Here is a 26379-nt window from a genome sequence, read left to right as displayed (position 1 = left end):
ATGTCCTCCCCTCTGTCCCACTTTCCTAATAAGTGAAGACTTTCATGGTACATGCCTCTTGGGCTAGTGCATAGGACCAATTCTTGGTTCCAGGTGTTTCCCCTTGTCCTTCCTGTGGCTCAGATCCAAGAACAAAGATGGATGCAACAGCTGGAAACAGTCAAAGATGGATATGACATCTGGGAACAGTCAAAGATGATGTGACAGCTGGGAACAGTCAAGATGGATGTGACAGCTGGGGACAGTCAAAGATGGATATGACAACAGCTGGGAACAGTTAATGGGGTGTGACAGCTGGGAACAGTCAAGATGGATATGACAGCTGGGAACAGTCAAAGATGGATATGACAGCTGGGAACAGTCAAAGATGGATATGACAACAGCTGGGAACAGTCAAAGATGGATGTGACAACTGGGGACAGTCAAAGATGGATATGACAGCTGGGGACAGTCAAAGATGGATATGACAGCTATGAACAGTCAAAGATGGATATGACAGCTGGAACAGTCAAAGATGGATGTGACAGCTGGGAACAGTCAAAGATGGATATGACAGCTGGGAACAGTAAAAGATGATGTGACAGCTGGGAACAGTCAAAGATGGATATGACAGCTGGGAACAGTCAAAGATGGATATGACAACAGCTGGGACAGTCAAAGATGGATATGATATGACAGCTGGGATACAGTCAAAGATGATGTGACAGCTGGGAACAGTCAAAGATGGATATGACAACAGGTGGGAACAGTCAAAGATGGATGTGACAGCTGGGAACAGTCAAAGATAGATATGACAGCTGGGAATAGTCAAAGATGGATATGACAGCTGGGAACAGTCAAAGATGATATGACAGCTGGGAATAGTCAAAGATGGATATGACAGCTAGGAACAGTCAAAGATGATGTGACAGTTGGGAACAGTCAAAGATGGATATGACAGCTGGGAAAAGTCAAAGATGATGTGACAGCTGGGAACAGTCAAAGATGAATATGACAGCTGGGAACAGTCAAAGATGGATATGACAACAGCTGGGAACAGTCAAAGATGGATATGACAGCTGGGAACAGTCAAAGATGATGTGACAGCTGGGAACAGTCAAAGATGGATATGACAACAGGTGGGACAGTCAAAGATGATTGGCACTGTGGGAACAGTCAAAGATGATGTGACAGCTGGGAATAGTCAAAGATGATATATGACAGCTGGGAACAGTCAAAGTTGATGTGACAGCTGGGAACAGTCAAAGATGGATATGACAGCTGGGAACAGTCAAAGATGGATGTGACAGCTGGGAACAGTCAAAGATGGATGTGACAGCTGGGAACAGTCAAAGATGGATATGACAGCTGGGAACAGTTATCTAATATCTGCTTATATTGCCTCTAAAATGACCCCCATCAATTCCTCATAAGCCCCTTCTCTGAATGCTCTTTCCACAAGCCTCTGCAGACAGGAAGAGACCTGGGAGCTACTGGGGGGGGGTCGTCCTCAGGCACACCATCCAGCCTTGTTCCCTACTGGTTCCTTCACTGGCCTCCAACAGCTCTTCCATCATCATCATTAGCTCAGCCTTGTTTCTTGGGGTTTCTGTTGCTGTGATAAACACCATGACCAAAACTCACTTGGGGAGAAAGAGATTTGTTTTCGTTTATGCTTCCATATCACAGTCCATCGCTAAAGTTGGGAGGAAACTCCAGGAAGAAACCTGGAGACAGAAACTGATGCAGAGGACATGGAGGAATGCCACTTACTGGCTTGCTCAGTCTGCTTTCTTATACTCCCCGGGACCACCTTCCAAAGGGTGGTGTCACACACAGAGGGCAGAGTCCTCTTACATCAATGGCTGATTAGGAATATACCACAGGGCCATCTAGTGGGGGCATTTTCTCAGTTGAGGTTACTAAAGCCTCTAGCTTGTGTCAGGTTGATATAAGATTAGTCAGCACACCTTAGTTCTCCTAGAGACAGGAACTCTGTAGTACAGTTGGCTGGAGCACTTCCCTGAGTCAAAATCTCAACACCTGGCAGGGTGCCAGGCAGATATGCGGCAAAGGTGGAGCGGAATGGAGATTTAAAAAATAAAAAAACATAATAAATTTAAATACACACACACATATAATGCTTGGTCGATAGAGAGCTAGTTTCAATGAGTTTAAAGTACCTGCAGTTCAGATCTCTAACACTAATGTAAAAGCCAGGCATAGCCACATGTTTGTGACCCTAACACTGGGAACACAAAGAAAGGCAGATCTCTGGCCAGCCAGTACCCAGCTGATGAGTTCTGGGTTCTGTGAGAGACCTTGTGTCAAAAGATAAGGTTTAGAGCAATAATCAGAGACACCCAACCTCTGCCTCCCCTTCTCTCCTCTCTTTCTCCAAACTAATTTTCTTGCAAGATCCATGCCTCCTTAGTTCCTGCCCATGGCTGCCAGGAAGGAGTGAAACTGTGTAGTTAATTGGGTCCTCCAAGCCAGGACTTAAGTCTGAGGTTCTATGTGAAACCTCTTAAAATGGACACTAAGCCGGGCGTGGTGTCCCACGCCTTTAATCCTAGCACTCGGGAGGCAGAGGCAGGCGGATCACTGTGAGTTCGAGGCCAGCCTGGTCTACAAAATGAGTCCAGGACAGCCAGGTCTACACAGAGAAACCCTGTCTCGAAAAAAAACAAAAAAAAATTAAATGGACACTAAATAACATTGCTTGAGAATACCATTGGCTAAGCCAGATCCATTCTGGCATCGGAGGGTATGGACTTTAGCCACCTGGCTGCACCAATTGCCCCTGGCTAGAAGTGTTTAAGCCTTCAGTGCGCCACGCCCTCTGGTGGACTCTCTCAGAACTCCACCCAATCATGGTCTTGTTTCTCTGGGACTCATTTTGTCAAATGGTCACCTAAACGGAAGCTTATTTCCCTCCTTCATTTAAGCCAAGAGCCAGGCTCTTCTTTTTATTTAGCCTTACACCATATATGTGTGTGTGTGGTTGTGTGTGTGTGTATGTACATATATATATGTATGCGTATATATATGTGTATATATATGTATATGTATATATGTGTATATGGACACATACATATGGTCCAAAGAGTTACTTTCAAGGTTCAAGGCCTATTCTTTGTACATGCCACCATAGTTCCTACACAGAAGGCCCTCAATCAGTTTTTGTAGCCCACGCTGACCCCAAACTCCAGATCTTCCTTTCTCGACCTCCTGAGTGATGAGATTACAGCCAGCACCTCCATCCCCCTCTGCAAATCTTACTCAGAGCACTTGAATCTCAAATCTCCAGGACTAGGCAATCTCTTAGACTCCTACTCCACACTGACTTCCCCTTCCACCTATCCCTGGCTAGAAGCAAGAAGCGTCTCAGGTGCAGTCGCACCCAGGAACTAGGAGAAGTGCTTTGCTCCCTCCCTTAAGATTAAAGCAGGAAGGTAATCCTCCTGTAAAGGTAATCCTCCTGTACCTGGCTTCTTCTCTTTTCCCTACTTCAAAACTCAAATAAGACTCCCAAAGCCCAGGAAAACCCCAGCATTCCTAAAATGACCACGCAGCTCAGATTCCAAAGACACACAGACGACACACAGACACACACCTCTTTGGAACCTCAGCAGTTATTCCCTCAGCAGCTTGTCTTTACAGCAGAAGCAACCTGCTTCTGGCCATCTTGAAGTCTGAGGTGGCCAAGAGCTACAGGCACCTTGGTCTGCAGAGCACCGAGTCTGTTCACACTCTAGTGTAGAAGTAATTAGCACTAAAACTGCTTATGCAGCCTATGTCTGCTCCCAGCCCACCCCTGAGAGATCCCTTCCTGGGCCTGAGCCTCTGTCTCAGCATCCAAAGAGAGATGCAAGGCGACGGACCAGCCCCTCCCAGCTCTGAGGATCTGCCTTGGCCGAGGCTTTGTGTGTTGCAGCGGCTTCCAGGATTGGGGCATAGCCCAATGCAAACACATACACAAAAGCAAAATTAAACTTTAATATTTAATGAAATATATACATTTTCCTGCTGCCAGCGGCAACCCGATTGTAATTTTCTCAAGATAATTTAATTTCAGATGTATATCCATGAACCACACCTCCCCACGGGGTCTTTTTTGACTGGTGCCCTCTCACACCCATGTATCAGCATCTCATTTATATGGGAGTCACAGTGCCAGATGCACGCAGCTCTGTGAGCGTCACCTCAAGGCATGAGCAGTAACTCTTTGGGGGCATCTAAATGATATGAGGCTAAATGAAAAAAAAAAAACCTGCATCTGGGGCTAAACGAATGAGGGAAATAAGCCTCTGTTTAGGTGACCCTGACAAAACAGTAATTCTCACCCTGTATAGACAAACAATATGCACAGCTATCCAGTGGTGAAAGTGCTGGGTTCTGAAGAGAAGGAGGGATCCTTCCCAGCAACCCCCAGCTATGCATTTGCATCACCCAGGTGGCTTGTTAAACAACAGACCTTGTGCCAATTCACCGCTAAGGGCTGAGCCCAGGGCTCTGCAATTTTCATTCTGCTTTGGTTTGGTTTTAAGTTTTGGCTCTTTTGTCTTTGTTTTTGTTTTTGTTTTTTCGAGACAGGGTCTTGGTTGTCCTGGACTCGCTTTGTAGACCAGGCTGGCCTCGAACTCACAGTGATGCACCTGCCTCTGCCTCTGCCTCCCGAGTGCTGGGATTAAAGGTGTGCATCACCATGCCTGGCTCTAGTTTTGGCTTTTTAAGACAGCAGCCTCCTCAAAGAAAGAATAAGCAGGCTACCAAGATAAGACTTGATAGCCTATGACCATAAAATCAGGGAGAGGTCCCCCTCTGTCTTAGACCTAGGGGAGGGGAATAGGGTGAAAGCGGGAGGGAAGGAGGAATGGGAGGATACAAGTGATGAGATAACAATCCAGTTGTAATCTGAATAAATTAATTAAATTTTAAAAAAAGACAGCAGTCTCATTCTGCATCCCATGCTGACCTTGGACTTCCTGTACCAGCCTCTTGGGCATTAAGATTTACAGACATGAGCCAGCAACCTCATGGACTCTACGATAGACACTTTTCAGATGGCCTCGGGCCACACACAAGTCTGGAAAGCAATCGGTGATGTGACGGAAAGAAAAAATCCCAGTCCTACTAGCCCATAAACTAGGCCACAGGATAGCTTCCCTGAGAGGATGCCAAGCCAGTAGAGCTAAGACAGGGCGCCTAGTTTCTCTCACTAGTTTCTACCTCCACTCGGGCTGTCCCCTGAGCATTTCTTTACTTTTACCACCCTTCCCTTACCCTTCAACTGTCCATCCTTCACACATAATAGTCTCTAGAAGAGCACACACACACACACACACTTTCCTTCTTATTATAAGTTGGTTCATCTGATAAAGAAAGGCAGATGTCCCAGGAGGCCAGAGGCAGACTCACTTTCAACAAAGTGGGTGGCAGGGAGAACACCTCCGTGACAGAGCTCTTGTCTAGCCTGGGCTAGGTCCTGAGATCCATCCTCGGCACTAGGTAACAAGAGAAAGGAGGGGAAGAAATAGAAGGAGAGGAGAGAGGCCTTCTAGTGAGAATACCTCACCCTTCCTTGGGACTTCCCACCCACTGTCTCACTGTAACCTCTTGTGTCCATAAAAGGCTCTGTCCCTCCCTGAGGCCTTGAAGAGAGGGGATCTTAGCTAAGTTTTTGTACAAGCTGTGGGCTACCTTCTGAAGATGGGCACGCTGGATTGGGTACCAGAAGACACACAGCTAGCCACTCTCTTTTTTCCACAATCCGAAAACTTTGGTTCCAGTCCTGGCTCTACTGCCTCTAGTGAGCCCAGAGAGACTGGAAAGCCCTCTTGCTCCTTTGAGAAGAGGGGACATTGTGCTCTTCCTACCCCAGCACCTCCTGGGGACAACAAGAGAAGAGCCCTGAAGGCATTCCCAGACTACAACCCGAGGAAAGGTCTATGACCTATCCAAGCCCTAAGCACCTTCAAGGTCAGACCAAGGTCAGCTCCTCTCTTGAAGTCTTCCTGTCTTAGTCAGTCTTCAGACCCTTTCTCAGATAACCTCTCCTTCTTTGACGCTTCTTGCTTGTGGTCCTATGCCCCTCCCTAGCTGTTTCACTGAAGCTTGCTTATATGAAAACTCAGTGTTTAATCTCCCAGATTCTGCCAGCCAGGATAGCACACTTCTGGAAATCCAGCCTCAGAAGGCTGAGGGGGAGAATCATTATTGTGAGTTCCATATCAACCAGTCTCATAAAATGGGGGTGGGGAAAGCAAGGTAGATAGATAACTCAATTGGTAAGTAACAGCCTTACAAGCATAAGGACCTGAGTTCAATCCCCAGCGCGCAGGTAAAAACCAGTCATATAATTCTAGTGCTAAGAGATAAAGATTGGTGATCCTTGCAACTTTCTGGCCAGCTAGCCTAGCCTACTGTGGTGGTTTGAATGACAAATGCCCCAATAGACTTTGGCATGGTTGGTGGCACTGTTTGGGGGGATATAGGAGGCGGAGCCTTGCTAGAGGGGACTGGGGCTGTCTTTGAGAATATATAGCCTCGCCCTACTTCTAGCTCACTCTCTCTCTCTCTCCTCTCTCTCTTCCTCTCTCTCTCTCTCTCTCTCTCTGTGTGTGTGTGTGTGTGGTTGTGTGTGTGTGTGTGGTGTGTATTTCTGCTTCATGCTTGAGGCTAAAGATGTGATTTCTTGGCTTCCTGCTCCTGCCTTGATGCCACGCCCGTCTGCCATAATCTACTTATCTGTCTGGCACCATAAGCCTAAATAAGCTCTTTCATCCAAAAGTTGTTTTTGGTTATGGTGTTTCATCAAAGCAACAGAGAAGTAACTAATATAGTGAGGAAGCCTGTCTGAGAAAAACAAGGTGGGTGGTACCTAAGAAATAATGACAATGCACTCACAGGCATGTGCGTACTCGCGCGCATGCACGCTCGCACACACAAACACACACACACACACACACACACACACTGATTCTGGGTTCTGCCCCTGGCTACATAGGCCTGCTTCTTCCTTCCTCTCAACCTGTCTCCTATGGTACAGCCATCAAGAATCAGGCCAGTCAGAACTGGAACCCTGGCTCCACCATTCTCCAGCAGTGAGGCCAGAGATGAGTAATTTGGCATCTCTGACCCTCAGCTTCCTACTCTGCACAGTGCGGGTGACAGGCAGCCTTCTCACAGAGCTGTTGGGAGGATGCAGTGAGATCGTGCTATTCAAGGTCTCACTGGAGCGGCTCAGAGGTTGGCAACTGCTGCGCTCACAGTGTGAGACGAAGGTTCCCAGCTTCAGAAACCGTCCAAAACAAGTACCAAGGCAGTTGCATCACTTTCCTTCCTTCTAGGGCATAACAGGGCTTGGGGGGGGGGGGGAACTTGTTCACAAAGTATTTAACAAAGGCATGTGGACTGTCCATCAGGCTCCCCCCACCCAAGATCCCTCACCTGGTCCTTCCCATCATCACCACTTCATTTTCAGTTCATAAGTTCAAGGCAAAGAACTTGCTGTTCCTTGCAATTCCCGAGATGGCCTCCAAATGTTGCAGCCATAAATATATCTCAGACACAAATTAGAAGGCACCAATGGGGCTTGGGAAGGGATTTCAGCCAGATGGCAGGATGATGAATCACCCTGTGTTAATGAAGGTACAGCTTGGCTCAGCCTCCGGTGAGGTGTACCTGCTCCTTCCCTGGGATCTGGGGAGCCAAGCCTGGCAGAGATGCTAAATGCAAGCTGGGGGTCCCAGGCACTTAGGGGTGGGGTGGATAACAAGCAGGGGGGTGCCCTTGGCCCTCTGGGGAGCTCTGTCCTTGACCTTAGTATCTCTCCAGCCTGAGACTCAGTGGGGACTCTCTCTTGATTGACAGGTCCTCCTGTGAACGTGAGTTGCAACATCTTTATCAACAGCTTCGGATCCATCGCTGAGACAACCATGGTGAGTCCCTTACAGCAACCTCTGTTTCTGCAGTGGATGTCTCTGCCCTGGGCCTGTGTCTCCCTTACACCGTGTTTCCTCCCAAGGAGCCACAGAATCAGGTGTTTTTGTTGGGTCTCCTGGAGGCTCTCATTTTTTTTTTTTTTTTTCTGTCGAATTCAATGCTTCGGGTAAAAGTTTAACATCTGAAGAAGGTTAAGCTGCTAACAAGGTGAGTACAGGACAAACTTTCAGAATTATAGAGTATAATAAGGGAAATTACAATTAAAGTCCATTATATCTGTGTGTGTGAAAATGTCACAATGGGCAGCTCACGCCTTTAATCCTAGGCTCAGGAGACAGAAGCAGGAGGATCTCTGTGAGTTTGAGGCTAGCCTGGCCTACACAGTGAGACCTTGTCTCAAAACAGAAGCAAAAACAAAGTCACCAAAAAAAAAAAAAAAAAAAGTTTTAAAAATTAAACAGCAAGACTGAGATGAATCAGTCAGTAAGGTGTCACTCAAGGATGAAGACCCGAGTCTAATCCCAGAATCCATATTAAAAAATAATAATAATAAATTAAAATTTTTTTAAAAGATGTTGTGGTGGCGTGAGCTTCTAATCCCAGCACTGACAAGAGAGAGAGGGGAGACATGCAGATCCCTGGGGCTGGCTGGCCAGCCAGACTAGCCTAATGGGGAGCCTCAGGTTCCTGTGACAGAATCTGTCTCAAGAATAAGGTGGAAAGGCCAGGCACGGTGGTGCACACCTGTAATCCCACCACAGAGGCAGGTGGATCGCTGTAAGTTCAAGGCCAACCTGGTCTCCAAAGTGAGTTCAGGACAACAAAGACTACACAGAGAAATCCCGTCTTGAGAAACAAACCAAATAAAGTGGATGGCTCCTAAGGAACAACACCCAGCTTTGACTTCTGGCCTCTGCACATGCATACTGACACCTACCGGAAGATACACACACACACACACACACATATCACACATACACCCATACACATATACACACAAACACACCATACACACACACACATATACACACATACACACCCATACACATATACACCATACACACACATACACACAACATACACACAGACACACCCATACATACACATATACACACATACACCCATACACATATACACACATACACACACATACACATATACACACATACACACAACACATATACACACATACACACACACACACAACCACACATACACTATACACACATACACACCCATACACATATACACACACACACACACATACACATATACACACATACACACCCATACACATATACACACATACACATATACACACACACACACACACACATACACATATGCACACATACACACCCATACACATATACACACATACACACACATACACACACACACATATACACACATACACACCCATACATACACATATACACACATACACACCCATACACATATACACACATACACACACATACACATATACACACATACACACACATACACATATACACACATACACACACATACACATATACACACATACACACACATACACACATACACACACACACATACACATATACACACATACACACCCATACACATATACACACATACACACACATACACATATACACACATACACACCCATACACATATACACACATACACACCACACACATACACATATACACACATACACCCCATACACATTACACACATACACACCATACACATATACACACATACACATATACACACATACACATATACACACATACACACCCATACACATATACACACATACACACCCATACACATATACACACATACACACACATACACATATACACACATACACACCCATACACATATACACACATACAACATACACATATACACACATATACACACACATACACACACATACACACACCACACACACACAAAACAGGGTAAGTATTTAGATTAAAAGAAAACGTGATGTGCCAGGATGTGGAGGTGCACACCTGTAATGACAGCAGGCTGTAATTCTCAGGAAACCGAGGCAGGGAATAATGGCTTAAAGGCCAGTGTAGGTGTCTTACTTAGGGCTTCTGTTGCTATGAAGAGACACCGTGACCATGGCAACTCTTCGGTTATTTTTAGATTTATTTATTTTATGTATATTAATGCTCTATCTACATGTACACCCCCTATCCCAGAAGAGGGCATCAGATCACATTACAGACGGCTGTGAGCCACCGTGTGGTTGCTGGGAATTGAACTCAGGACCTCTGGAAGAACAGCCAGTGCTTTTAACTGCTGAGCCATCTCTCCAGCCTGGACCATGGCGACTCTTATAAAGAAAAACATTTAATTGGGGCTGACTTACAGTTTCAGATGTTTAGTTCATTATCGTCATGGCAGGAACCATAGCAACATGGTGCTGCAGAAGGAGCCGAGAGTTCTCCATCCAGATCGGCAGGCAGGAGGAAGAGAAGGGTACACCGGGCCTGGCTTGAGCTTCTGAGACCCCAAAGCTCACCCCAGTGACACACTTCCTCCAACAACGCCACGCCTACTCCAACAAGACAACCTCCTTTAATAGTGCCACTCCCTCTGAGCCTATGGGGACCATTTTCTTTCAAAACCACCACACTGGGCTACACAGAATGACCTGGTCTCAAAAATAAATCCATAAAAGTGAAAAGCTACTAATGACTTTCCAATTGATAGAGAAGATGCTGGGTATAGCTGCTGAAGTGATGTACGGGGTCAGTTGTGTGATTTGCTCTCTGTTTAATGTTTTTAAAGTTCTATAGTATAGGGTTTTGAATAAATCAATTGTTCTGGGCGGAGGAAATACAAGACAAAGATTAGTAAATGTGAATAGTGATCATCTCTGGCCCACAGACTTAGGGATAATCTTATTCTGCCAGCATTACTTCGTTTTTCCCATTTCTGTGAGGAGTAGATATAACATTAGCAGTCCCAACTGTGTGAAATGACAGTTTAAAAGTTTTTCTCAGTCACACGAAACAAAACATGAATCAGCTGTACTCTCGCGGAGGGAGTGATCCAGCCTGTGAGAATAAATAAATAAATAAAACAGCCTGAGGTAAAGTTGTGGTAGAGTGAGATTCAGTGAGCCCCTCCCCCAACATACACTGCCACCTCATGTCCCCAACACACTGTCACCCACCTCTGCATCTTCTCTACCAAAGCTTCCTGCATTTTGTGCCCAATAAATTTTTACATCATCTCAAGTATATAAATATATAAAGTAGGACTGGAGAGATGGCTTAGAGGTTAAGAGCACTGACTGCTCTTCCAGAGATCCTGAGTTCAATTCCCAGCAGCCACATGGTGGCTCACAACCATCTATAATGAGATCTGCTGCACTCTTCTGGCAGGCAGGCACACATGCAGGCAGAACATTGCATACATAATAAATAAATAAATCTTTTTTAAAAATACATAAAATAAATACACAAATATTTATTGAAAATCATAAAGAAATTTATCTTAAGACAATTCTTTAATATATATATAATTTTACTATTTATTAACTAAAGCAATAGATATGTTTAGTTTGCTTTTACATAAGTAAATTAAAATGCCTGTGTGTGTGTGTGTGTGTGTGCCATGTGTGCCTGTGCCTGTGTGTGTGCCTGCATGTGTATGTGTGTGTGTATATATATGTGTGTGCCTCTGTGTATTTGTGTGTGTGTGTGTATGTGTGTGTGTGCCTGTGAGTGCCTGTATGTGTTTAGGTATGTGCCTGTGTGTGTTTGTGTGTGTGTGTGTGCCTGTATGTGCCTCTGTGTGTGGGGGTGAGCACCATCATGAGACCAAAAAGGGACACTGAGAATATCTCTCTCATCTCTCTCTCTGCTTTACTGCCTTGAGATGGGGTCTTTAGCTTGTCATTTGGGCAGGCTGCCCGGCCATCAAATTCCTGACATATTTATGTCTCTGGACCACTGATGCTAAGAGTTCGATTGTTCTTAGCCTTGCTCAGCTTAAAAAACAAAAACAGGGTCTTACTGTGCATCTCTGGCTGGCCTGGAACTTCTTATGCTGGGCCTTCCTATGTAATCCAGGCTGGCCTTGAACCCACCAATAGCTGCCTGTTTCTGCCTTTGTGTGCTGGGATTAAAGGTGTATACCACCACACCAGCCTTTCACAATTTTTTTTTAATGTAAATGCTGGGGAGTTCTAACTTAGTTCCTCATGTTCACAAAGAAATCACTCTCTCCCAGACCCATGAATTTAATCCTGACCAGATACTTCTTGACACAGAGTTGGTCAATATTTTGATTCAGAATCATCAGCGCCAAAAGCATCTACACACATCACGTCAATACAGTCAAAACTGGCAGGTGTGTGTGTTTAAAGACATTTTCAGAAATTGCTGGAAATTCTGTCCAAATCCCAAGCCAAAACACATTCAATTATTTTATTTTATTATTTTTTTTTTTTATGAAACTCAGCTCAGCAGTCTAAACAGCAATTTGCAAAATCAAACATTCCGACAGAGTGCAACACAAAGATACCGAGTTGAAATATGCCGGCTCAGAAGTGACAGTAGGAAATACTGTTTCTCTTTTCCACAGTTACACCGTGACTGTCTATGGAGCAGAAAGTTTTGTATGTGGGGCTGGAGATATGATGTGATTGGCACAGTGCCGACGAAGCATGCAGGAGGCCCTGGATTTGACCCCCTTTACCACATAAACTGTGTGCTAGTGCGTGCCTCTAATGCCAACACTCAGGAGATGGAGGCAGGAAGATTATTAAATTCAAGGTCATCCTTGGCTACATAGCAAGTTCAAAGCCAGCTGAGCACCTCCAGGAGGCCCCCTCCCTGGAGTCAGGTCTCTACTCTGCTACAGTTCCCACAGTCACACTTAGGGCTACACCACTGTTTACTTGTCCCTCCCCAGACTGTAATGGAAGTTCATGGCTGGCTGAAGTCCGGTCTTATTTCCTGAAGTGACCAATCTCCGAAGCCAACACAGCAATGCAGCTGCAGAAACTCAGTCATTCTGTTAAATAAATAAGCCAAAGCAGAGGCACTCTCCACCAAGCCCAGCTGTTGCTGGGTCCTCAACATTCACAAACCCTGATCTGTCCCTCCCACTGTAGACTCAGAAAACCCCTGAGCTCTTCATGGGGCAAAAGGACCCAAATCTGTTCCTTTGCAAAGAAACTTGTCCTTATGGGGTCGAGGAGTGTGGCATACATTCAAAAGACTACTGGGCTGGGGAGAACCTGGCTCAGTTGGTAAAAAGTGTTTGCCACATCACATGAGGACCTGAAATAAGTCCCCCAAAGCCCACTTTAAAATCTGGCCCTGTTAGTAGCACACACTGGTAATGGCAATGCAGTGGAGGTGGAGACACGTGGGTCCCTGGAGCTCACTGACAGCCAGCAGGGTCTAATCAGCAGGCCTTGGGCCACTAAAAAAAAAAAAAAAAGTAGATTGTACCAGAGGAACAACACCTGAGGTTAACAGCCTCTACATTTACATATTAGTTGATTAATTGATTGATTAAATCAGGGGCTGGACCACCAGTTTATGGAAATGAGCCAGCTCTATAAGAAAGGGCATAATCACACACACACACACACACACACACACACACACACACACACACACATACATAAATGTGTAAATAGAGGAATGCAAAGTAGAAAAACCCAGCCCCAGCACACCAAGCTCAGCATACCTAAGGGAAATACAGATGATGACTCTGGGGACAACCCACTGAAGAAGGCCAAGGAAATATTCTGTTCAGAGCAGAATCAAGGGCAGGCTGATGCACTTCTTTCGGGGTGACCCACAGGACACCAACCATGTTTGTCAAGGAGGGCAGAGGCAACCCCCTTCCAGCCCACACACTCCAGAATACTATGACATTTTTACTCTCAGTTCTTGGCAAGTGTGAGCCTCATTGTGTATATTGATTGGGTGTTTTTAATAATACACAGGGGTGTGTGTGTGTGTTCACGCATACATTCCCAAAGACCAGAGGGTGACATTGGGTGCCTTCATCTATCACTCTCTGCCTTATACTTTTGAGACAAGGTCTCTCACTGAACTGGAGCTCACCATTTTTTCAACAAGGCTGGCCAATAAGCCCCAGGGAGTTTCTTGATTCCACCTGCAAGAGCACTGGGGTCACAGACGTACATGGCCACACCTGGCTTCTGATGCAGGTGTTGGGGACTCAAAATCAGGTCCTCATGCTTGCGCGGCATTAAGTGCTGTTACTAACAAGAGCCTTAGAGTCCTTTCTTGGATTTTTTGTTTTGGTTTGGTTTGGTTTGGTTAGGTTTGGGTTTTTGGTTTGGGGGGATTTTTTGTTTGTTTGTTTTTTGTTTTTGCTTTTGTTTTGTTATGTTTTTTGCCATCTGCAACTCTCTAATCCACTTTGTCTATTTTTCTGTGAAGTATTTATTTTTTTTGGTTGCTTAACTCTTGTCTTTCTATGGTTGAGTAGCAAGTACTTCCACACCTCTGGTGTTTGTTTTGTGCTGTGCTTTTTGTTTGTTTGTTTGTTTGTTTGTTTGAAATGGGGTCTCAGGTATCTTCAGCTGCTCTCTAACTTCTTACATAACTGGGATGGCCTTAAGCTCCTTTTCTCCCCCCACCGCCATCTCAGGGTTACAGGTGTGGGCCACAACTTGTTCTAACACCATTTTTAAAGTAGTCATCGGTTTGCTTTGGTTTGGTTTTAGTTTTCATTTTGACCCAGGGTCTCACTATGCAGCCATGACTGGCCTGGAACTCACTATGTAAGCCCAGCCTGGCTTTGAACTCAGATAGAACCCCCTCCCTCTAGCTTCCCCACTGCTGAGATCAAAGCTGTGTGCCACCACACCCGGCACAGTTTCTTCTCACTATTTCAAAATCCTGTCTTTCTCCTAAATTGAATTCTATCTACACAATTTCTAGCCTCACATCTCTGTCCATTTCCTTCTCCTGTCCTGTCCCTACACCAATGCCACACCTTAGTTCACTGTAAAAACCCTTTGTCACGTCTGGCAGGCTCCTCTGTTGTTCTCCTTCGAGGTTTTCTTGATTCTGCCAGCCATTTTCACTTCCATATGCACTGTATTGTTTTGTTTTTTTAAGCAGTCCATTCTTTATGGCAATACAAATGACCCAGATACAAATATCTAGGAAAAGGAATTAAAGTAAGAGGAGGGGGGGTCAAAGTTCACAAAGTGACAAAATAGGGTAAAGCATAAAGTCAGGCGCAAAATGCAAGTTGGACACAAGACCTCTAGCGTGCTTTAGAGGCTCTACAGAGAGGATGTAGCTATGGTCCCTAGGGCACTTACTTACTCAGTAAGAGATAGCTGGAAAGGATGGGCTCTGCGATTCTGAGGCATTCAGCCTCTTTTAATGCTGGGGAAGGGGTTGGAAGAGGCAGTCAACAGGTAGATGTTCTGGGAAATCCTGCAGGCCTTGTAGTTCTCCAAGTACCTCTAGCATATGGGAGATCTGGGCCTTGATAGTCATGGAGTCCTTAGTGAGGCTGTCACTGAGCTCTTTTAGTCAATGAACTTGAGACCTTCAGCCAGTGTCAACTCCAGGGGGAAGAAAACCATATCCCAGGGCCACATAGATGCACAAAGTATCTCAGACCACTGTGTCAATGAAGAACTTACAACACAAATCCACCTGTATGTGTAACTCCGAGTGATTCGCTTCCTGGAGTCACTCAACGACACTTCTCAGTTAAAGGTATAAAGACATCTGCTCGAGCCAGGTGTGGTGGCACAAACCTGTAATCCCAGCACTTGGGAGACAGGCAGGTGGATCACTGCGAGTTCGAAGCCAGCCTGGTCTACAAGTGAGTCCAAGACAGCCAAGACTACACAAAGAAACCCTGTCTCAAAAACAAAAACAAAAACAAAAACAAAAAGACATCTGCTCATGTACCTTGTCTCAATGGTCCAGAACCTTTTGCAAGTCTTGCTACAACACATCACTGATAAAGGCCTCATACCACTGCAATTTCTCCCTCAAAGTATCCAAGGCCCATCATTTGGGGCGCATTGCCATGATGGAGTCCAACACACAAGCATGCTGCTTTGCACTGGGTTGTCTTGTTCTATAATGAAAATCATTGCTACATGCTGATTATATATATATATTGGATTTCGCTGTGATATCGTTCAACACTCCCATAGCACATTTTGATGGAGTCCATCCTCCCTCCCAATAAATTCCAATCCACATTTGAAGCCTATAAAAACCCCTTCCACTTCTAACTAGGATGGCGTGGAGTTCCTGGGAACTCACATGGAAACAATTAACATCTTTCCAATATTTTCCAAACGTGGTGCATCCTTTGCATTTACAGAGGCTCTCAACACTCCAGTGATGACTAAGAGAAGGCAGAGCAAATTAGAATCTGCAACAGGGGGGGAAAATGAGTCTGTGGGCAGTCTGGGAAGCATTTCCTCATAGCTGTCCTTCCATTTACCACTGAGGAGGATGCCACAGCCAGGAGTTTGTGACAGCCCAGAGTACAAACCTCTCTGCCTGACCAGATTCAGAGAGCATTGAATCAACCATATAATTTAAAATAGACAGAAGTGGAGAGACTATATTGCCAAGCCATTCCAGTTTACAATGGAGGTTGCTTGTATTCTCACAAAAGCAGTGGGCGTGCTCACATGCTCACGCAGGAACACTCTTGCCACTGCCTACACACAAATACCCAAGCAACTGTTACTTCTGGCAATCACAAAACCAGAATAAAGAGAAATGAACTGTCTTAGAAATCCTATCCAGCCAGGCGTGGTGGAGCACTCAGGAGGCAGAGGCAGGCTGATCTCTGTGAGTTCTAGACCAGCCTGGTCTACAAAGTAGTAAGTCCAGGGCAGCCAGGGTGACACAGAGAAGTGCTGTCTCAAAAAAAAAAAAAAAAGAAGAAGAAGAAGAAAGAAAGAAAGGAAGGAAGGAAGGAAGGAAGGAAGGAAGGAAGAAGGAAGGAAGGAAGGAAGGAAGAAGCCGGGCATGGTGGTGCACTCAGGAGGCAGAGGTAGACAGATCGCTGTGAGTTCCAGGCCACCCTGGTCTACAAAGCAAGTCTAGGACAGCCAAGACTGTTACACAGAGAAACCCTGTCTCAAAAAAAGAAACAAAGAAACAAAGAGGAATCCCATCCAAGCTAGAAAGAGATCTAAAATACATCTTCCTTGACCACCTAGTAGCCCTTTTCCAGTGACAAGGAGAGTTGACTAAATGGTTAACGACACAGACTGCTCTTCCAGAGGACCCATGTTCAATTCCCAACACCCACATGGCATCTCACAGCTGCCTTCAACTCCAGTTCCAGGGGATCCTATGCCCTTTTCGGGCTCAGTGAACATGAGGGCACACATGTGATACACATGAACTCATGCAAAGCACACACACACGGAAATAAGTAAATAGATTCTTAAAACTAAAGACAGTAGGTAAGATGCTTGTGGTGCTGACTTGAATTCCAATCCCCAGCACCCACATAAAAAGATGAGCAGGCCTCACCTATAATCCCAGTGCTGTGTGGGTGGAGACAGGAGGAACCCTGGGCTTTCTTAGCAAGCTAGTTGGGAAGTTCTGAGTCCCAGTAAGAGACCTTGTCTCAAAAATAAATAAATAAATAAAAATAAGGTGAAGAGCAACCAAAGAAGACACCAGATGCCAACCTCAGGCACAGGCACACATGTGCATATGTACATGCATCCACACACATGAACATGTACACACTCACTATGAACATTCAGAAGTCAGTGCCCATCGGGACATGGAGATCCTGACGCTCAGATGACACCACATCACTAACTGCCAAATCCGTGCTCCATGGCCTTCCTTTTCTTGTACTACAGAATTATTCCAACATATCTACAAAAGCATTCTGTAAATGAGATGCTCTACAATACAACTGGGTTCTACTTATTAAATTAAAACACATGCCTAAGGGGCTGAGGGAGCAGCTCCTTTGGTAAAGTGCTTGTCTAGTGTGCATGAAGCCTTGGATTCAATCCCCGGCCCCACATAAAACCAGATGCAGCAGCTGATTGCACATAAGGCCTGCGCTCTAGGAGCGGAGGCAAGAACATCAATAGCTCAAGGTCATCATCAGCTACATAGTGAGCTTGAGGCCAGCCTGGGCTACATGAGATCCTTTCTAGAGAAAACAAATTCCTGTATACAATCATTGAGAGTACCCACAGATGGCTATGGCTGAGGCTGGGTCTCACCAAGTCTGTTCAGTTATTATTCTGACTTGAAGAGAGTGGCTTTCTTTTCTATTCTGAACACAGCATTCCATTCTCTTCCAACTTTCAAAGAAATGTATGTTTAGTCTAATGGGGATTTCCTGACACTTCACGCTGCTCTTCTACTATTTATAGAATTCTTTATCTGAATTTTTGAGACAGAGCCTCACCAGGTAGGCAATAGAACTGTAAAATATGTAGACCAGATTGGTCTGCCTCCTGAGGGTTGGGACTATAGGTGCGTGCCGCCACATCCAGCTCTGTCTGACATGTTGACAGTCTTTGCTATAGTAGCCCAGAAAGAGTATTTGGGGGGTTGTGTCTAGTTAGAGACTTTTATTCCATTTGTTTGTTTGTTTGTTTGTTTGTGGAAGAGGGCAGAGCCCCACCACATTCCTGTGATGGTCAGGTGACAACTTGCAGAACTCAGCTTTTCCTTCTACTGTGTGGCTCCTGGAATCACACTCAGGTGTCAGACTTGGCTTTAAGTACCTTTATTCTCAGTGCCATCTCATATTTGGAGACATTTAAAGCTTCTTTTTCACCTTATCTTCTGTGCATTGTGTTTTGCCTGCGGGTACATCTGTGCACAATGCGCATGCCTGATTCTCACAGAGCAGGGGTTCTCAACCTGTGCCTTGTGACCCCCTTTTGATACTGAATGACCTTTTCACAAGGGTCATCCAAGACCATTGGGAAACACAGGCATTTACATTATGATTTATAATAGTAGCAATATTATAGTTAATAAGTAGAAACAAAAATAATTTCATGGTTGGGAGTAACCACAACATAAGGAACAGTGTTAAAGGATTGGAGCATTAGGGAGGTTGAGAACCACTGTAATAGAAACTAGAAGAAATTGTAAGATCCCCTCTGACTGGAGTTACTAAAGATTGTGAGCTGCCATTTTGGTGCTGGGAATTAAGCCCAAGTCCTCTGGAGGAACAGCCAGTGCTCTCAGCCTCTTATCCGTCTCCCTACATATCCCCCCAAGTTTTTTTTATTATTTTAATTACATGTATGTGTGCCTGTCCTTGTGTGGGTCTGTGCATATGAGCACAAATAACCTTCAGAGGCCAGAGGCATTGGATCCCCTGGAACTTGAGTTACAGTCAGTAGCAAGCCAACTGACATTGGGGCTATGAACTGAACTCAGGTCCTCTGGGAGAGCAGCATGCACTCCACCTCCAACCCGTATCTCCAGCCCCTTATTTGTAGACTTTCGAGCTTCGTGGATCTAGGAGTCCACCCACCCCTTTCCCAAGATCTGGCCAGCTTCAGCCAGTCTTACATTAAACAGCCTTCCTATGCCGGAATGTCCATGATGCAAATTTCTGTCTGCTAATTTTTGTCTCATAAGTCCTGTCTTCTCTTTCTTTCTCTTTTCTTGGTTCTGGTACATTGGGTCTGCTGTGGGTTCAGTCACATTTTCATCTTACTGATGGAATCTCTCAGGGTGCAGATTGCACCCAGTTCTTTCTTCATGATCACTTCTTCTTTGCTGGCTTTCTCTTACCGTCTCCCAGACGCTGAATTATCTTCCTGGGTTGGTCACATCACCTATCTCTGTTCCCTCTCACACCACTGCATTTCCCTGAGGTCGTCATTTTGAATCCCATTTCAGGCATTCCAGTGACGCCCTTTTCTTTCTTTTTTTTTTTTTTATTAATTTATTCTTGTTACATCTCAATGTTTATCCCATCCCTTGTATCCTCCCATTCCTCCCCCCCCCCATTTTCCCATTATTCCCCTCCCCTATGACTGTTCCTGAGGGGGATTACCTCCCCCTATATATTCTCATAGGGTATCAAGTCTCTTCTTGGCTACCTGCTGTCCTTCCTCTGAGTGCCACCAGGTCTCCCCCTCCAGGGGACATGGTCAAATGTGAGGCACCATAGTACGTGAGAAAGTCATATCACACTCTCCACTCAACTGTGGAGAATATCCTGACCATTGGCTAGATCAGGGAAGGGGTTTAAAGTTCATGGCACTAACTAGATCTTCACTGTGTTTGGCGGCGGTCACTGGATCCTCATTGCGTTCCCGTAGTACCGCCCTGTTTCCAGGCTCAGCATGTTTTTTCAGTCTTTGCATCAATAGCTGAGCGTTTGTGGGACAGCCATACCTCCTAGCTCTATGAAGAAGCTTCTGTAGAGACTCTGTCCTAGCTAGGGAGAGTACTGCGGTACTCAGGCTTTGGTTGTGGGTCACCTCACTAATGAGATTCCCCCCAAGAGTAACTCAGTTGGAGCTCAGTTGATGAAGTGTCTGAAGCCCCAGCTTCCATCTCCAGCACCGCATAAACCGGCGATGGTGGTGCATACCTGCAGTTCCAGGGCTCAGGGGCAAAGGCAGAAGGACAGAAGCCCACGGTTATCCTCAACTACACAGCCAGTTAGAGACAAGCCTGAGCTACATTATTTTGTCTCATAGCAATACAAAGAATTACTGAGATCGGCGAGTTCTACAAGGGCCTGGGCTCCAAGTGACTGAGAGCATCGTTTTTTGCAACTCTGCTGGGGATGACGGCGGCAAGCTGAGTCAGATGTCAAAGCCCGGATACGCGTGCTGGCAGGCTCTACCGTCTCGGGCTGGTGTTAGTGCTGGGCTCCACCACCTGTCCATGGGAACGCACAGCAGCATGGAAGCTTAGCTTCAGGGTTGCAATTGTCCTCTTGAGCCTGGCTGGCATGGTCTGTGAGCATGGTGGGACGCTGGTGGAGCCCTGGGAATGGAGAGATGCTACCACAGCGGAGGGCGCACTGAAGTAGTGACTTTTAGAGATGAACGTAGCAGATTAAGGCCAAGGGAGAGAAGCGAGACACTATAGGAGCCCATGCCCCGAGGCTATGCTGCTACATAGTCTCCAGAAGCTCGCTAAACCTGCCTCAATGCTGAGGACTATGGGACTCCCCCCTGTGGCTAGGAGCCGCTTCAGGAGACCTTCTGTAGCACTGAGCCCTGGCTTCCTCCTGGCTCCACATTGCTCGCTGGGAAGCCACGGGTCACATATCTGGGTGTTGCTGCCTCTCTAGACTGTCATCCTCTCCCCGGCTAAATTTAAGTGCCAGCCCTTACAAAAGCAAATATGGTTTTGGTCTTGGTCCTTCTTCTTGGAAGAGAAGAATGCTGGGTACCTCCATTCTGCCTTTGGGGAGTGGGCAGCATCCATCCATGGGTGCATATGCAGGTGAGTGTGTGCTCACAGGGGTGAGTGTCTGTGCAATCCGGAAGTCAACAACCAAGTGTCCTCCTGTAGTCCTCTCCCATTTTTTTTTTTTTTTTAATCTGAAACAGGGTCTCGCGCTGACTCCGGGCTTGCCGTTTCAATTAGACTTGCTGGCCAGTGAGTCCCCGGAATCTTCCTGTTTCCACCTCTCCAGCCTTGGGGTTGTAGATGAATAACTCAATGCCAGGCTTTTACATGGATGTTGGGGACCCAAGTCTCCATTTGTGTGGAGCACCCTACCTACTGCGCAACCTCCCCGGCCTCCATTCAGCCTCCTTAGAGATTTCCTTTCCAAGTACATCAGTGGCACCTCTCGCCACTGTGGGTCACAGACTGTCTTTGAAGGTTAATACCCACCTTTCGGTTTGCACCCTTCAACAGCCAGTTACAAATCTACCCATATTTTCTTTTTCTTTTCTTTTCTTTTTTTTTTTCTTTTCTTTCTTTTTTTTTTTCTTTTTTCTTTTTTGCTTTTGTTTTGTTTTTGTTTGTTTGTTTGTTTGTTTGTTTCAAGACATGGTTTCTCTGTAGCCCTGCCTATCCTGGAACTAGCTTTGTAGACTAGGCAGGCCTAAAACTCAGAGATTCACCTATCTCTGCCTCCCTAGTGCTGGGATTAAAGGCATGCACTACCACACCTGGCATTCTGCACATATTTTCAATCTCCTAAACCAGAGTCCTCCTGACACTGATGACCACACACTGTGACACAGCTCAGCAGGGTCCTGATGGACTCTACTTACTCCATTCCTTCCTTCATTTCTGACATAGAATTTTTTTAATTTACACCCATTTTATATTGAGTAACATTCTAAAATATTGAACAGAACATTTAATATTTAAACAGCAAACATTTAATTTTAAAACACTTTAAATGTTTTACTATAATAATCAATATTGAAAGTAGATTTAATATGAAGTAGATGGAGGTTGGCTTTTAAAAAAAAAAATGCTTTAGAGACAAGGTCTTACTGTGTAGCCCAAATGCTGGGTTTAAAGATGTGTGCTACCACACCTGGCATTTTTTTTCTTTTATGAAAAAGAGATCACAGTATATTATACAATTATCAGAATAGTGTGGAACTGAAATCCAAATATCCTGGGCTCCACATATACAGCCTAGTGCTTGCCACCTGCGTAGCTTCGGATGAGAACCTGACCCCGAGACGGTGAGATGGCTCAGTAGGTCAAGGCACCCACAGGTAAGCCTGATGACCTGAGTTTAATCCCCTGGGCCCAAGTGGTAGAGAGAATCGACTCCCAAGTGGTCCTCCTCCATCCACATGTGTGCTCTGACACACACATGCTCACACACATGTAGACACACTCACACAGATAAGTATGTTTTTAAAAGAAAATCGAAAAGAATTTGATCTCTTCTTTAAGCCAGCGAATTTGTGTCCTTCCTGTGAAATGGGTATCATGGAGCCCCATATGCTTGGATGATAAAACATTTAGAGACACGACTCATACAACGTTCTAATGATTCAACGACGATCAAAGTAGATGCTGTCAGGCATTACTGTATGGTTTTTTGAGTCACACTGGGTTTTTTTTTTCCATCCACAAAGACAAGTGAGGATTCTATCCAAACCACCCTCTTGGCTCCCTATCAGCAAAGCTAACTCGGAGCGTGTGATATCCAACTGGGGAAGTGTCCAGCAGTGAGTGTGGTGTCCTAGGGGAGGTTAAGGTTCAGATAGGACATCTGGAAAAGGGTCAGCACAGGGTGCAACCGTGAGATGGGCCTCTAACACTCTTGAATGGAAGCTAGGAAGGGATCTCAGGAAAGGATAGGGGCACCACAAGCTCTGGACTTGAGGTAGGGCACATAGTGGGCGATGTTCTTCAGCCAAATCAGAAAGTGGGCACTGAGAGAGGTGGGACAGAAGCTTCCTGGCCTTTGCCCTCCATGACACTTCCTTGCCATAACCGACGGCACTGAGGGGTCATGACTTCAGAGAGAGCCTGGTTAAATGCTTGGGTGGCACCAATTTTCTGAGTTCAAACCCCAGCCTTGCCATCCTGACCATGAGACAACTTCCAAAGTTACACGACACAAAGTAGGAAAAGAAGTGAGGTAAAAGTGAAAATGACCATGTGTCTTAGTCACTTTCGCGTTGCTATGATAAAAACACTCTGACAGAAACAACTTCAGGAAGAAAGGGTCTATTCTGGCTCACAATTTCAAAATAAATTGTGATATAAAAACACTCAGAGCCTGAAGTAGCTAGTTACAAATACAGCCACAGTCAAGAAGCAGAAAGGGGGCTGCAGAAATGGCTCAGTGGCTAAGAGAACTTAACTGGTCTTATGGAGACCCAAGATTAGTTCTCAGCACCCATGTGGCAGCTCACAACCACCTATAACTCCAGTACCAAGGGATCTGGCACTCTCTCCTGGCCTCCATGGGAACTGCACATACATGGTACATACACAGATACACAGGCACACACATATACACATGATTAAAAATAACTTTAAACAGAGGAAGAAGTAGAGAGCAGTGAATGCATGCTGTTGTCCAACTCCTTTTTTTCATCTGGGAAGGATCTCCTTCCCAGAAAATGGTGTCACCCACAGTGGGCAGGCCTTCCCAACTCAACACAATCAGGATGATGCCCCCACAGGCACATCCAGAGGCCCATCTCTCAAATGATGCTAGATTCTATCCAGCTGACAGCCACCACTAACCATCACATCATGTAAGCCTTGTCCCAGTCTGGAATTGCTTGGCATCCTGAGAAATCCATTTAGCTTCCCTAGACCGTGTATAATATGTAGTTGAGACTGAAGTCTCCACAGCTCTTTCTAGCAGTAAAACGTGTGCAAATGATGGAATGGGGTTTTTTTTTTTTTATTAATTAATGTATTTATTTACTTAACATCCAATGGGCAGTTTCCCCTCCTTCCTCTCCTCTGAATCTCCCCTCCCCTGCCACCTCCCTCTGCCTATCCATTCTTCTTCTGTTTCTCTTCAGAAAGGGGGAGGTCTCCAGTGGACATCAGCCAGCCTTGGCACATAAAGTTGCAATAAGACTAGGCACAGCCTTTCCTACTGAGGCGAGAGGAGGCAGCCCAGTAGGAGGAAAGGATCCAAAAAGCAGGCAACAGAGACAGAGACAGCCTTGCTCCTGTTGTTAGGAGTAATGGTGATGATTTTTAAAGATCTTGGGGGCTAGAGAGATTTCTCAGTGGTTAAGAGCACTTCCCAGACTCTGGCTGTCTCCTCATTCTGTTGACAGTTTTTCTTGGCTGTGCAGAAGCTTTTTAATTTAAATTTGCCGATTCTTGCTCTTAATTCCTGTGCTTTTGGAGTTGCCCAGAAAAACCAAAGCTCGTGCCACCATCTCAACATATTTTTCCAACGTTTTCCTCAAGTAGTTTCAAAAGTTTTAGGGTTTACATTAAGGTCTCTTGTCTACCTTGAGATAATGTTTTTTAAAAGAATGAGAGACAGACAGTGAGATTTCAGTTTTCTACAGCAGGATGTCCAGTTCTTCCCTGCACTATTTGTCAGTGAAGTTGTCTTTTCTTCAGTGTATGTTTTTGGCATCTTCATTAAAAAGCAGTTGTCTGAAGATGCTGAGTTTATTTCAGGTGCTCTATTCTACCTCCTGGATCTAAGCATCTGCTCTTGTGCCAATATCACACCATTTTTAACTATCGCTCAGCAGGATGTCTGAAATCAGGCTCCGTTCCTCTCCAGCTTTCTCCTTTCCACTCAAGATTGTTTGGGCTTTTGTGCTTCCATATAAATTTTAGGATTTTTTTTAAAGCTCTGTGAAGTATGTCTCTGTTGTTCCAATGGAGGTTGCATTTCATGTGTGAATGCTTGGTGTGGTAGGAGTCTTTTAACAATGGTTCCTTCAATCTGTGAACATGGAATGGCCTTCTGCCTTTCAGTGTCCTCAGTTTGTTTTAAGTTGTGCAATTTTCACTGAAGAGTTCTTTCACTTTAGCTAAGTTTATTCCTGGAACTGGAATGGGGGCAGGTGTTATATTTAAGACAAAGTCTCATGTAGCCTAGACAGTCCTCACACTCCATACATAGCCAAAAATGACCTTGGCATTCTTTGGGGTTTTATTTATTTATTTATTTTATGTGTATGAGTATTTGTACAGGTGTGTCTATGTACTGCATGTATGCAGTGCCCTAGGAAGTCAGAAGAGGGCATCAGATCCCCTGTAACTGGAGTCACAGACAGTTGCACCCACCATGCAGGTTCGGGGAAGCCTCTACATGGGCAGCCAGTGGTCTGAACTACTGAGCCATCTCTCCAACCCCAAGCTTGATCTGTTTCCGGCTCCTCAGTGTTGGAGTTACAGATGTGCCCCACCACACCTGGTTTATATGGTGCTGAAAATGGAACCCAGATCTGAGTGTGTGCTAGACAAGCTATCTGCTGAGTTATTTCCCCAGCTCCCAAGGGGGGTTGTTTTTTATTCATTTTGTAGCTATTTTGAATAGGATGCTGTCCTGATTTTTTTTTTCTTAGCAAATTCATTATTAGTGCATAGAGAAGCTACTGACTTTGGTATGTTGATTTTGTGTCATGGTACTTGACTGAACTAATTTATCACTTCCAATAGCCTTTGTTGGAGTCTTGGGTTTTTCATGTATAGAATCATATGAACTGCAAACAGGACCAGTCAAACTTCCTACTTCATATACCTTGCACTTTTTCTCTTGTCTAATAAAAGAGCGACTTTTATATCATCAGACAAGTTAGGTTCAAACTCCAGCCACCTTCCTCCCTCAACCTTTCTTCATCAACCTCTGATCTGAGCATACTTTCCTTGAATCTGCTTTGTCTTTGAAATCAGGGTGAGGGGTAGGGAGATGGCTAAGTCAACAGAGCGCTTGCCTTGCAAGCCTGGGCCTGAGTGCAGTCCCTAGAATACACATTTTAAAAGCCAGAGCCAGGTGGATCCCTAGGACTCACTG

The 26379-nt window shown here is 45.3% G+C and overlaps 1 protein-coding gene and 1 pseudogene across 1 annotated transcript in view; one reads left to right on the top strand and one right to left on the bottom strand.

Moving 5' to 3' along the window:
- Glra1 (glycine receptor alpha 1) overlaps positions 1-26379 on the top strand; it is a 138357-nt gene that overhangs the window by 79421 nt on the left and 32557 nt on the right. Inside the window, exon 3 of the mRNA XM_051168185.1 lies at positions 7855-7922. Within this exon, the coding sequence (XP_051024142.1) occupies positions 7855-7922 (68 nt within the window). The remainder of the gene's footprint in view (positions 1-7854; positions 7923-26379) is intronic.
- On the bottom strand, positions 15327-15992 carry LOC127208587 (protein UXT-like; annotated as a pseudogene).

This window comes from Acomys russatus, chromosome 25, assembly GCF_903995435.1.
Source record: "Acomys russatus chromosome 25, mAcoRus1.1, whole genome shotgun sequence".
NCBI lineage: Eukaryota > Metazoa > Chordata > Mammalia > Rodentia > Muridae > Acomys > Acomys russatus.
This window is presented reverse-complemented; position numbering and strand designations above follow the sequence as displayed.